Source organism: Zootoca vivipara, chromosome 11 (assembly GCF_963506605.1).
Source record: "Zootoca vivipara chromosome 11, rZooViv1.1, whole genome shotgun sequence".
Lineage (NCBI taxonomy): Eukaryota > Metazoa > Chordata > Lepidosauria > Squamata > Lacertidae > Zootoca > Zootoca vivipara.
The window spans coordinates 46,708,838-46,721,877 of NC_083286.1; the positions used below are offsets into that span (position 1 = coordinate 46,708,838).

Here is a 13,040-nt window from a genome sequence, read left to right on the forward strand (position 1 = left end):
AGGGGGCGTGGTGCCCAGCGTGGGCAGGGGCAGCCGCAATGGCACCCCACTGGGACCGCGCTGCCGGGGGCGGTACGCTCCCCCCGCACTCCTCTTCCTCCACCAGTGAGTGCACCATGATGATTTTAAGTATAAAGACCAAGAGAACAGTACTTGTTCTAGATCAAATACCATGAAATGCAAAAACGATCTTATACATGCTGTGCGAAGTGATGCTCCAAGTTATGTACTGCCTAGTAGATCCACCAATTTTTGCAGATGTGAACGATTAAAAGATGTCCAGTTCTTGCGCAAAACATGTTACTTGGATATGTAGGACTTAATTTCAAGTGCCATGTTGATAAGGATGTCTGGCACATTTAATGTCCCCCTTTTTGGAGGGGGGGCACCAAAAAGCAGTAATTTATATAAGGAGAAAGGCCATGTAGCTCTGCATTGCAGAAGAACCCAAGTTCGTTTTGTATAAGTACCGCGCCCTAACCGATTGCGCCACTGGAGCCCTACCATTTTGTGGCATCTCCAGATCAACGGTCAGGTAGCTGATAAAGGAAAGAGCTCTGCCCAAAGACCCAGAGAGCTTCTGCCTGACACAGTAAAGCGGTACCTCGAGTTACAAACGCCTCAGGTTACAAACACTTCAGGTTACAAACTCTGCTAACGTGGAAGAGTTACGGTACCTCAAGTAGAGAACTTTTTCCCAGGATGAGAATGGAAATCGTGTGCCAGCGGCGCAGCGGAAGCAAGAGGCCCCATTAGCGAAAGCACGCCTCTGGTTAAGAACAGTTTCAGGTTAAGAATGGACCTCTGGAATGAATTAAGTTCGTGACTAAAGGTACTACTGTACTGTGTTAGTTAGGGTAAGGATCTGACTCAATACAAGGCAGCATTCTGTCTTTGTCACTGCCTGCTATCACTGGAGCTGCTTAGAGTTGCCACCTGATGGGTAAAAGATCAACTGCATCATGGCTACAAAATTCAGCAACTGCAGCGTCCTTCATCACTTTACGCTCAGCAAAGCTGCAATTGATTGGTGCCTCTTTTGAGGAGACAAATGATCTCATTGACTTTGATATATCCACAGCTCAGACAGCTTTAAATAACAATTCCTAGAAAGTCCAGTTCTGTGAGTTGGGACTAGGGAACATTAATGTAAAATTCTCAGCACATCCACCAGGTGACAGTTCCCGGAATCCTTTGGTGCAGCCATGAGGGTTAGTTAAACTTGGATAAGGCAGATAATATATTTTGGGGAGTGTACAGGTGTTCTTAGTCAGACGGCCCATCCCACTAACCAGTTAAGAAGAACTGGGAGTTTAAATTAAATTTTAAAAACTTTAGAGCTTTTGAAGATCATTGGTCCAAAGTAAGCCAGTCCTATCTGTTAGGGAGAGTGAGGTGACCAGGGAGTTGATTTTGAGTGTCATGAAAGGGAAACGGATTGTTAGTTTTTGTTCATTACTATATTATATTTGTGTTTGAATATTGCGAACTGCCCTGTGTCCCTCAGAAGAAGGGCGGTATATAGAAATTCAATAAATAAAAATGAATGAAATTAACCATGGAATCATAGGTCACCTTGATGACCACAAATGTTAGTTTTGTTGCCATCCTCGGTTTTATTAAAAATAAACCATTGAAGAAGCAGCAAGGATCTATACCTCGACTGGGCATTTTTGAAGTGTTGATGAGCCCTGGAGATGTAGAATTTTTTTTGTTTTTACTATGCCGTCTGCCAATGGAGGCGTTGGTTTGTTGGTGGGTTTTGGTTTTTTTATTGAAACACAAAACACAATGCATGCAAATTCAAGATGATCTGTTTGAATTCTGGATGCCTGGAGATGAAAGAGACTTGCACCTGTTAGAGATTGGGGGAGTTTTTATTCTTGCACAAGGTCTCAGAGTTGCCAGGCCATAACTCAAAAAGCGATACTTGTACAGCTTTTACTTTAAATTCCTTTATGCAGGAGGATACCAGGAACCCACAGCTTCTCCCACCTGCTTTGACCTCGCAGACATAGCCAGATTTACAATACAGCTCAAGATACCAGGAATCTTGCTCATTCATTACTTCTGATGTGGAGGGCTAGATCCAAAGATTTGGGGTGGTGGAACTGGGCACAATTGTGTAGAAAGATGTGTATGTTAGGGATATTTACACTAAATAGCTGATATATTTCCATGAGGACTTTTTTAAAAAATGCAAACTGATATGGAAATGCGCCAAGCCATTGGGCTGTGGGCTTAGGCTTTCAGAAACCCAAAGCCCAGCCGAAGGAAGCCAGAGACCAAGCCAGAACCACCTTTAGACCTCATCTTCAGCTTTGGCTTTAGTTTCCAGCTTTGGGTTTCCGAAAGCTGATGGCAAAAGCCGCAGCTGAAAGACAGGCCAGAAGTTGGAAGCTGCTGCTGCCCCAGAAAATTCAAAGGGGGGAAAACTGGATGTACATTTCCAAAATATAAGATAGAAAACAAATACAGTGGTGCCTTGCTTAACGAATGCCCTGCTTAACGAAATTTCTGCTTAACAAAAGGATTTTTCGAGCGGAGGTTGCCTCGCTAGACGAATTCGTTTTATGAAAAATTCGTCTAGCGAATTGCGGTTTCCCATAGGAATGCATTGAAATTCAATTAATGCGTTCCTATGGGCAAATTTTTTTTGAAAAAAATTCAATGCATTCCTATGGGATTCGCTAGACAAATTTTTCGTTATAAGAAAAGACCCGTGGAATGAATTAAATTCGTCTAGCGAGGCACCACTGTAAAATAAAACCTACATACAGCAACAATGTTTTGTGCTGTGTGGGCTCCTATGATGTAAGTAATGGGCCCCGCCTGCTAGCCTGCTCCCTCATTTCTATATATAGGGTGCCTACATTCTGCATGTGCAAATGGCTTGAGATACCTATTAGGTCCATAAATTACCATATAGCAAATATTCAACACAAAAAAGCAACAATTTGTTGTTGACAAAGGACAGCTGGACATATAAAGTGCCCCATTAACTTCAGTATGGGATGCAGGTGGCGCTGTGGTCTAAACCACTGAGCCTAGGGTTTGCTGATCGTAAGGACGGCGGTTCAAATCCCTGCGACGGGGTGAGCTCCCGTTGCTCGGTCCCAGCTCCTGCCAACTTAGCAGTTCAAAAGCACGTCAAAGTGCAAGTATATAAATAGGTACCACTCTGGCGGGAAGGTAAACAGCGTTTCCGCGCACTGCTCTGGTTTCGCCAGAAGCGGCTTAGTCATGCTGGCCACCTGACCCGGAAGCTGTACGCCGGCTCCCTCGGCCAGTAAAGCAAGATGAGCACCACAACCCCAGAGGCGTCCGCGACTGGACCTAATGGTCAGGGGTCCCTTTACCTTTACCTTCAGGAGCTTAGGGCAGGCACCCCCAAACTGCAGCCCTCCAGATGTTTTGGCCTACAACTCTCATGATCCCTAGCTAACAGGACCAGTGGTCAGGAATGATGGGAATTGTAGTCCAAAACATCTGGAGGGCCGAAGTTTGGGGGGTGCCTGGCTTAGGGCCTCATCAAACCTAAATCCGGCCCGGACAGTGTCCCTTGGCTTCTGCCACCCAAGGTGGTTGCCTCAGTCTGCCTCATGGATGTCCCAGCCCTTTTAAATACAGTGACACTTTTTTGTGGATAAAAGATGCACAGGACTTCACTTACGGGTGTCAGCTGCATGAAAATAGATCCACTGTGTCCTCTCTGGTGCCACCCAAATGCACATCCCAAGTGTGCAAATGCACATCTTCCCCCAGTGTTATGTATGTAAAGATTCCAGGGCAGCACCAACAGAAAGTCTTAACCCAATATGTGGTAGACTTCTACCAGAATTAAGAAGACTAGTGAGGGTAAATACGGGTGTTTGAAATCCCACAGAGGCGAAAGCTGCTGCTTTTACGTGCCATGTGTCATTTAGGCTGGTCTAATTTGTTCAGGATGTGCTGCCAAACGGGTCAAATCCAAATGTCTCATCTTCAAGGGGTTGCAGATAATGCTGTAATCCCGCTGAAATCCAGAAGTGTCGGATCTCCGGTTCGGGTAGAATTCATTTGTGTCCTTTGCCTTAGAAGCCCTAATCGGAGCTCCGAGGATACTGCTTGTGGTTACCCAGTGGTGAGGGAAAGGCACTCTGCACAAGCGCAATGGTGCTGATTTTTTTTATTGTGGCAGAACTAACTAAGCCTTGCAGAAATGAGTCCTTTTTACAGTGTAAACAGGCTGGCTTGCAGGGGCAGGGAGGGGATCCACCCTGGCCCTAATTAAGCACCTGCAAGTGCTCCGGTTTCCTTTGCCCCTGACCTCAGATCCGCTCGGGCCGAGCTTTCCAAGAAAGACAGAAATGCCTCTCTGCTAGAACTATGTTCTGAAATATTTACAGTGGAATTTAATGCAGTCCACACAACAGCCTGTTCTTGGTGAGCAAGCTGAAAGGATGGGAAATGCCTGATTGGTCCCAGATTGCCAGTTTGCAAGGCGGATAATAGTTTCAACGAGGATAGGAAAACTCAGCCAAGAGAGAGTTACACGTCCTTCCAGTTTTGCAGATGGCTCCTCCTTTTCTCCATCCCTCCCTCTTTCTCTCCTCACTTTACCAGGCCCGACTGGTGCCTATATAACACTTTATGACTGAAAGTTGCCAAATCACTGCTTCTTTGATGTGAAAGCCAAAGTATCCCACTTTCTATAAAGTTTACGTATCAAAGGCCCTTTAAATGTAACCCAATCTGAATTCCCCCTTTTAAAAAAAATCGAAAACATGCAGAACCAGGGGTGAAACTAAAGCTACGGAAGCTGTTCTGAATCCCGGTGCTGATGCACAGTGGGGAGTCCAGCTTGAGCATGTGCAAAGGGTCTCACCCATACTAACTAACAGTAGCAGTCAGTGGGGCACAATGGGGCGTTTTTGCTTACCTACCTTGCCAATGAGGGACACGGGTGGCGCTGTGGGTTAAACCACTGAGCCTAGGGCTTGCCGATCAGAAGGTCAGCGGTTCGATTCCCCGCTATGGAGTGAGCTCCTGTTGCTCGGTCCCAGCTCCTGCCAACCTAGCAGTTCGAAAGCACGTCAAAGTGCAAGTAGATATATAGGTACCACTCTGGCAGGAAGGTAAACGGCGTTTCTGTGCACTGCTCTGGTTCGCCAGAAGCAGCTTAGTCATGCTGGCCACATGACCCGGAAGCTGTATGCCAGCTCCCTAGGCCAGTAAAGCGAAATGAGCGCCGCAACCGCAGAGTCATCTGCAACTGGACCTAATGGTCAGGCGTCCCTTTACCTTTACCTTACCTTGCCAATACAGTATTACATTGCTTCCACTTACTGAGAGACCAAGTTTATCTGCAAAAATTCTGAGCAGGTATCCTACTCAGGAGGGGGTTCTTTCTACCATGGGAGGAAGAAGACCCAGGTCAGAGCCTTTCTACTCATTATCTTCATTGGGCCATTCCCAACTCTTCCTTTTTCTTCTTCGCCACAAACTTGGAAGCTTTTGGCTATAGCACTTAAAACCACATTAGTTGTTGCAACACACACATGTTGCCCAACCCACTCCCGGTGATGGGGCGGAAGAGATATTCAAATGTTTTGCATTTTAACGAGGAAGCATGTAATTTGCACATCTTGAACCAGTACGAGAAATGAGACGCAGCTATCGTTTGAAATTTGCGCTTCACTGAATTTTGTAACTGTCCTCTAACTACTGGTAAACAGTGAATCCAAAATGCATGCATCAGGGAGCTGCACTTTAAAATGCATATGTTAGTAAAAAATATGATGGACAAAAATGCATTCAGTTGGGCAAAATTGCTTGGATAAATATGAATATATTGGATAAATCTGCTTACAGAAATATATGTAATAGGAGAAAATTGTGCTAAAATTCTGAAAAATACAAGGATTTAAAAATAATAATAATAATAATAGTGATTTTTAGGCACTATGCCTTGTCACAGGGCTGAAGCAAGTTCTGTGTTTTTATGTATATGATGCTTAAATAGCTCTTGTTTGGTTGCATTTGGGGTGTTGGGGTTTTTTTTCATTTCCAGTCCTATGTAATTGAAGAAAAGGTTCTGCATGTATGTTTGGATTATAACTTAATACGCAAAATGTCCTGCTGCCATTTTCTGATTGGAAATGAAGCAGTATGTCCACCCTGAAACTTTTGCCCATCCAAATGGTATTTTGAAGCAGATTGCTTATTATTATTTATTAAATTTGTATGCCACCCTTCATCCTCAGATCTCTGGGTGGATCACAACATTAAAAAAAACAATATAAAAGCACAAAACACATGATAAAAGCAAGAACAAAAAACCCTACAAACCATTAATCATTCTTCCCCCCTCCAACCTGGTATAATCCTGAGCACAAATCATCATGAATGCACCCTTCAGAGGATGCCGGGGAGGGGCCTCAGGCAGCCTAACAACAACAACAACAATTTATTATTTGTACCCCATCCATCTGGCTGAGTTTCCCCAGCCACTCTGGGCAGCTTCCAACAAAGATTTAAAATACATTAAATGTCACACATTAAAAACTTCCCTGAACAGGGCTGCCTTCAGATGTCTTCTAAATGTCAGGTAGTTATTTATCTTTGACATCTGATGGGAGGGCGTTCCACAGGGTGGGTGCCACTACCGAGAAGGCCCCCTGCCTGGTTCCCTGCATAGCTGCCAAGTTATCCCTTTTTTTAAGGGAAATTCCCTTATGTTGAATAGGCTTCCTCGCGAGAAAAGGGAAAACTTGGCAGTTATGGTTCCCTGCAACTTGGCTTCTCACAGTGAGGGAACCGCCAGAAGGCCCTCAGCGCTGGACCTCAGTGTCTGTGCAGAACGATGGGGGTGGAGACGTTCCTTCAGGTATACTGCCTTGGGCAGCCCTGAGTGAGCTGCTTATTGTGACAAGAGAAGGATGTTCTGTGTGTGCTCAATTATTACTTCATGGGGCTGAAGATAGGCCCCAGTCAAGTGCTGGAGAAAGCTATGCATGATTGTTTTTACATGTGAGATTTACCTCACCTGTTTGTTTGTTTGTTTGTTTGTTTGTTTGTTTGCTTGCTTGCTTGCTTGCTTGCTTGCTTGCTTGTTTGTTTGTTTGTTTGTTTGCTTGCTTGCTTGCTTGCTTGCTTGCTTGCTTTTGGATTTCCTGTGTCTCTAATGTAAATGTGCAGCCTGGATAGAGTGTCAGACCTGGGAGACCAGGGTTTGAATCCCCACTTGCTGGGTGGCCTTGGACCAATCACTGTCTCTTAGCCTAACCTACCTCACAGGGTTGTTGTGAGGATTAAATGAGGAAGGGGAGAGACATGTACACCACCTTGAGTTCCTTGCAAGGGAGGAAGGTGGAGTCGAAATGAATAAACAATGATACTAAAAGGTATGGTTGATTTTTCAAAAAATAGTATTCATGGCACTTTCTCTCCTGTATGAACACAGTAACCAGACATGCTGGCAACGAGTGTGAGGGAGACTCAACCGCTCGTGTCACTTGGGGACGTGCTGTTGATGGAGCGTGTGTGTGTGTGTGTGTGTGTGTGTGTGTGCTGTGTATCTGAAGGGTTGTCTGGTCCAAGCTCAGTTTAAAGGCAAAGCGTAAGGTTTGGAACATGGAAACGGAGAGAAGGGAAGGCCTTTGAGGTTGGCCATCAACAGTTAGCACCTGAACATATCCACTGTCTGGCAGCAGCCTTTGAGAAGACATTGTTGGGTTCCTTTCAACTGCTCTTTAAAGCGAGTGCTGACCTCCTTTCTCCTCCCTGACCAGCAGCTGAGTCACAGAACCAGGGCCAGCAGCAAGACGAGTTATCACTTGCTTCTAATAAACATGGCCTCAGCGCCAAGCACTGTGTTTGTTATTGTAAGGGAAGATGGAAACGGCAGCGTTCTAACACCAGAAGACTTGGCGCTTTAAAGCAGACTGCCAAGATGGGGATATGAGATAGAGGCCAGGGATTGGCACATGACAAAAGAACATCTAAGCCACACTACTGGTCCATCTAGCTCAGTATTGTCCACACTGACAGGCAGTGGCTTTCTGGGGTTTCAGGCAGGAAGTCTCTCCCAAGCCCTACTTGGAGATGCTGGGCATTGAAGCTGGAACTTCCTCTGCATTCAGATGCTCTGCCACTGAGCCATGGAGCAGTGTGGATGGGATCAACAGAGAAGATGCAAACGCTAATGTCATGTCTCTCTCCTGTTTGCCAGGGTCCTGTGCTGGAAGGAAATCTAAGATGAAGTTATGGGATGTGGTTGCTGTCTGCATGTTGCTACTCAACACAATCTCCACCTTTCCTCTTCCTGATGGCCAGACCCGCTCAGTGCTAGAGGGAACTGAAGACGATCACACCTCCAACCGGCTGCTGACTCCCTATGCTGGCCAAATGGACTGTAAGAAAAAGTTCCCTTTCCTCCTTTCGACTTCTATCCATCTTAACTACTGAAAAAAATTCTTTTGGTTGTCCTGGCACCAAGTCTGGATGTTTGTCTAACCAGCTCTCCTGGGAGGGTTCCTCCTTTCCCAGCCGAGAGCTGAGAGGGAGCTAAACCGAAAAGCAGACATGTAGCAAGCATGACTGATGGCTCGGGCCCAGTCGTGCAAAAGCCACTGGGAGTTAAGAGGACTAGGCTGACTCATTCACCATGAAACTGTAATCCCATTGGCATCAGTGGGTCTGAGGGTCCGTTCACACATATGGTTATCATGGTGTTTTACCATTTGGTGGTTTTAGACTTTGGGAATGGTAGTTTGGTGAGGTTGTTGAGGATACTTTACTAGACATGGCTGTGATAATCCAATTGCTAGAAAACCAAAAAGATTCACAGGAGTGCTCTTGTGGGGCCACCACTAACTTTTTTACTTGCTTGCGCTCTCCTCTTTCTTATGAGGAGGAGGTTGCATGTGAACCAGAAGTCTCTACATGCCTTGTTCCAAAGGAGTGCTGGGATTCCTTAACTCTAGTGATTCCATCAGCATTCTTGCCATTGCAAGTAATCAGGAACATGTGTACTTTCAGTATACTTGCCGCTTCCTCTGCATGAATACATGGAAGTGCAAACCTCTGTCTGTTTGTTTTGAAATCTGGCGGCACTGCTGAGTGCAAAGCATCCCTAATGAAGTCAATGAGGTGGCAGCTTTTGTTCCTGGAGAATGAGTCAGAGCTCTCCAAGAGGAAGGAGACACACCAATGGCTGGGAGGCGGAACAATGCTTCTTGGGCTTAAATTCAAAGTCCATCAGCTAACTGGGCTCAATTAGGCTGTGACAAAGAATCCCACTTGTAGGTGCAAGCTGAATCCTTGTGCAGATCTGATGCTTTTCAGGGTGCAATAAGCAAACTGCGTATCTAGCATATCGATATGCCAAATCAACTAGAAGCGCCAGCTACCAGAAGTAGGATTGCCACAAATTACTGACAGTCCAGTTCTCCTCCACATCAGTGGAGCAAAATGAGTAGGAGACCAAAAGAGTTAGCTACATTTAGTAGTAGCATTTAAATGTGAAGTTGAAAGCTGGTCCCTAATGTCCAGCAGCCCAGTGTCGGATTTTTGTATAAGCTAAACAAGCTATAGCTTAGGGCCCCACTCTCTTGGGGGCCCAAAAAGAATTTAAAGGAAAAAACCTGGATGTACATTTCCAAAATATAAGATTAAAAAAACAAATAAAATAAAACCTACATACAGCAACAGTGTTTTGTGTTGTGTAGGCTCCTATGATGTTATGTGCAATGCCTTTAGATACCTATTAGGTCCATAAATCACCATTTAGCATATATTCAACACACAAAAAAGCAACAATTTGTTGTTGACAAAAGACAGCTGGACATATAAAGGGTCCCATTGCCTTCAGTAGCTTAGGGCCTCATCAAACCTAAATCCGACCTGGCTGCTTCTTATCCTACAAAGTTACCAGTTTTCATGACACGTGATGTTGAACATTTTGCTCACATCGGGTTGTATAGAGTGGTGCTCTTTCCATTCACCAAAGGCTTTTTGGTTCTGTGAACAGAAAATAAGCTTTATTTATTTTGTTATCGCACATACACCCCACCATTCTACTTGGATTGGGCAGCCCTTCAAATAGAAGACTGTCCTCTTTTAAGTAGGCCACATGTCCACCCTGCTACACAGCATCCAAAACTGAAAATCCTTTACCAAGAACACTTTGGGTTGGCTGGAATCCCCCTGTCTTGGGAGACAATGTGTGCCTTTGGGGGTACCTCAGAATAAAAGCCCCTTAAATGGCCACCATCAACGTGCATTAGAGTAACTCTAAATTAAAATGAGTAGAGTTTGTAGGCAAGTCCACAATCCATTTTTCTGGAGAATCTTAATTTAAAAATCTGCTGAAATCTGCAATTTTCTTCCAGGATTTCTCTGGCATAAGTGAATTGTGGTTTGCAAGGCCAGACATCCTGAAACCGATTTATGGTGTCATTTGCGCAATTGCAAAGCATGGCCCATGGCACCCCAGCTTTCAGAGACAACTTTTTCACTGAATCCCTTTTTATTCAAGACTGTTTAACCTTCCTGACTTTTTTTTTTTACAACTAACCAGGCTGAAATCAAAGGATGTCAGATAATTGTTTTTCCCTTTTCTCTTAACATAGCCCACTCTAACCCAGAAGCTGGTGTTTCAGCAATACATGAAAACTGTAGGCTACTATTTTCGCAGAAGGTGATAAACAGTTTGTGTTAACCAAAAAGTTTTGCAATGTGAGGGGAGTCCTCTATTTTCATTTTTAGTCATATATAATCTTTGCCATTCAGTTTTAACTGGGTTGTTTATTAAATTGACAGACAGTATAAGTAGTTTGTAGATTTTAGTGCCATTTACTTTCACATTTTGTAAACTGACAAGTGTCACATTTAGTGTCACAGCACACTAAATTCAAGTGTTTGGAAACTTCAGATTAAAAGTAATTGAGGGCGCCGATGTGGCTTTAACTCTGTAGAGGCTAAAGCTGTCACGTTCAGTGGTGAAATGGGAAAAATGTAGGGGGAACATAGTATGGGTAAAGTATATTTCTAGGTGGGTGAGTTGTGTCCTACATGTTAAGATCTCTGAAGGGGTGGGTGGGAAGAAAAGGTAACAGGGTGTGTTAATAACAGGAGTCCAGCAATGGTGTGGGGTCTTTTCCCCTTCTTTGCTGCCCTCCACTCAGGGTCATGTTCACTGATAAAACCAAGTTGTTGTTGGACAAAAGCTGCAGTCAAGAAGACACTAATTCCAGAAATCCTCTGTTGCTTTCAACAGACTGCTTCACATTAAGTGGCTTACATGTCACAGCCATTTCCTTGTGCCAACAGGGCGCTGCGTTCCTTCCCGCCAACAGGGCGCTGCGTTTCATTGGTAGAGCTGCTGCCATGTGGCGTCGCCTCTACCAATGAAACGCAGCGCCAGGGTGAGGGATGACCCTGGCGCTGCAGAGCGGAACAGAGTGCCCCTGTTCCCTGCTCTCCCCTGAGCGGCGCAGCTGGCGGGCACGCAAGACTCAGAGGAGGGAAAAGGGAGGCTGCCGCGCAGCTCCTCCACTTGTTGGGGCGCCCCTCAGCGCCCTGGTGCTCCACGCCACTAGAGCCAATGGGCGAGCTGGCCCTGGTGGGGCTCAAACCCGCAACCCTGAGATTAAGAATCTTGCTCTGATGACTGAGCTATCCTCCAGGTGGGAAAAGCAGCTCGCTCCTAAAATGCTGCGCAATCCAAAACAACAATCCCATTTGTATTTCCTTGAAAGTTAAGCCCCACTTAATCTAGCTGGGCTTTTAGTGGAGAAATTATATCTTTCAATTAGTAGCGTGATTTTCTCAGACTTGGAATACAGTGACACTGACATTTACAGACCAGCTCTGCCATGGGTTAGGTTTACTTCAAGCTTATTGAGCAGGGCAGGAGTCACACAGAAAGCACTAAGGATGGAAAGAAGCACGCAGCAGGCTACAAGACTGAGTGCGCCACAGTCAGGTTCATGGGCCTGCCCAGAATATGCCACATACGCCCACTTCCCTGCTCCACAGGCCACCCATGCTCATTGCAGCGCATAGGGCACTGTGCTCCCAGGGTAATTATTGTTGCTGCAAATCACACAGTCCTCTCCACTGTTGCTTTCCTGTGAGAGAGAGGGATTCTCAAGCCTCTTTTGCCTTCTCAGCATCTTCCCAGCAGATGCAAAACCACATCTGCATTCTTTCGCTTTCTGCCTCGTCTGATCCTCCTCCTCTCTCGCTCTCTTCCCACTGGAATCTTTCCTGGGTTTCCCTCTTCACGTTTTGGAGAGAAGCCACATTTCCTTTCAAGGAATGATGCACGTTGACCAAAAGACCTAACTATCTCCATTCCCTTCTCCTTCCACCCTGCTTGCCCTCCGCCCCAGAGCGTAGACGAGGGAATGCTCGGATGTCTTGTGAACTCACTTTTCTTTTTTTATGAATACAGATAGGAGATCCCATGTGATCTCATGTTGCCCTTCCTTCAGAAGCCACATTTGGCAGCCTCATTTTAATTCATAAAAGTATTTATATACCTCTGTCTCACGCAAAATATCAAGGCCAATTGGAGGTTGGTCCCAAAATTCCTACTTGACCCCCAAGTGACTAGCTCATCCTTCAAGGCTCTGAAAGAGGGGTGAACGAGTCATTGCAGAGGCTCTGAATGTGGAAGGAGAGGGTAGAAAGGTAAAGGCCAAAGGTAAAGGACCCCTGGACGGTGAAGTCCAGTCAAGGGCTATTATGGGGCTGCAGCGCTCATCTCGCTTTCAGGTCAAGGGAACCAGCGTTTGTCCACAGACAGCTTTCCGGGTCATGTGGCCAGCATGTCTAAACCGCTTCTGGCACAACAGGACACCGTGATGGAAGCCAGAGCATACGGAAACACTGTTTACCTTCCCGCCACAGTGGTACCTATTTACAGGGCCGGCTCTAGGTAGAGCCCCGGTGGTGTGGTGCGCCAGGGTGCTGGGCTGGTAGGTGGGGTGCTGCACGGTGAAGCTGCGCAGAAACCATGCTGCACCCTGTGAGGGCGGGGCGCCAGAGTGATC

At 45.7% G+C, this 13,040-nt stretch overlaps 1 protein-coding gene across 2 annotated transcripts in view; it reads left to right on the plus strand.

Moving 5' to 3' along the window:
- The window catches only part of GDNF (glial cell derived neurotrophic factor), a 32,353-nt gene that overhangs the window by 8,278 nt on the left and 11,035 nt on the right, over positions 1–13,040 (plus strand). Inside the window, exon 2 of one of the 2 annotated variants that reach the window (XM_035100888.2) lies at positions 8,213–8,395. In XM_035100888.2, the coding sequence (XP_034956779.1) occupies positions 8,239–8,395 (157 nt within the window). In that variant the 5' untranslated portion in view covers positions 8,213–8,238. Of the gene's footprint in view, positions 1–7,848; positions 8,396–13,040 lie in introns of those variants that run through there. The other variant, XM_035100887.2, reaches the window with a different exon arrangement.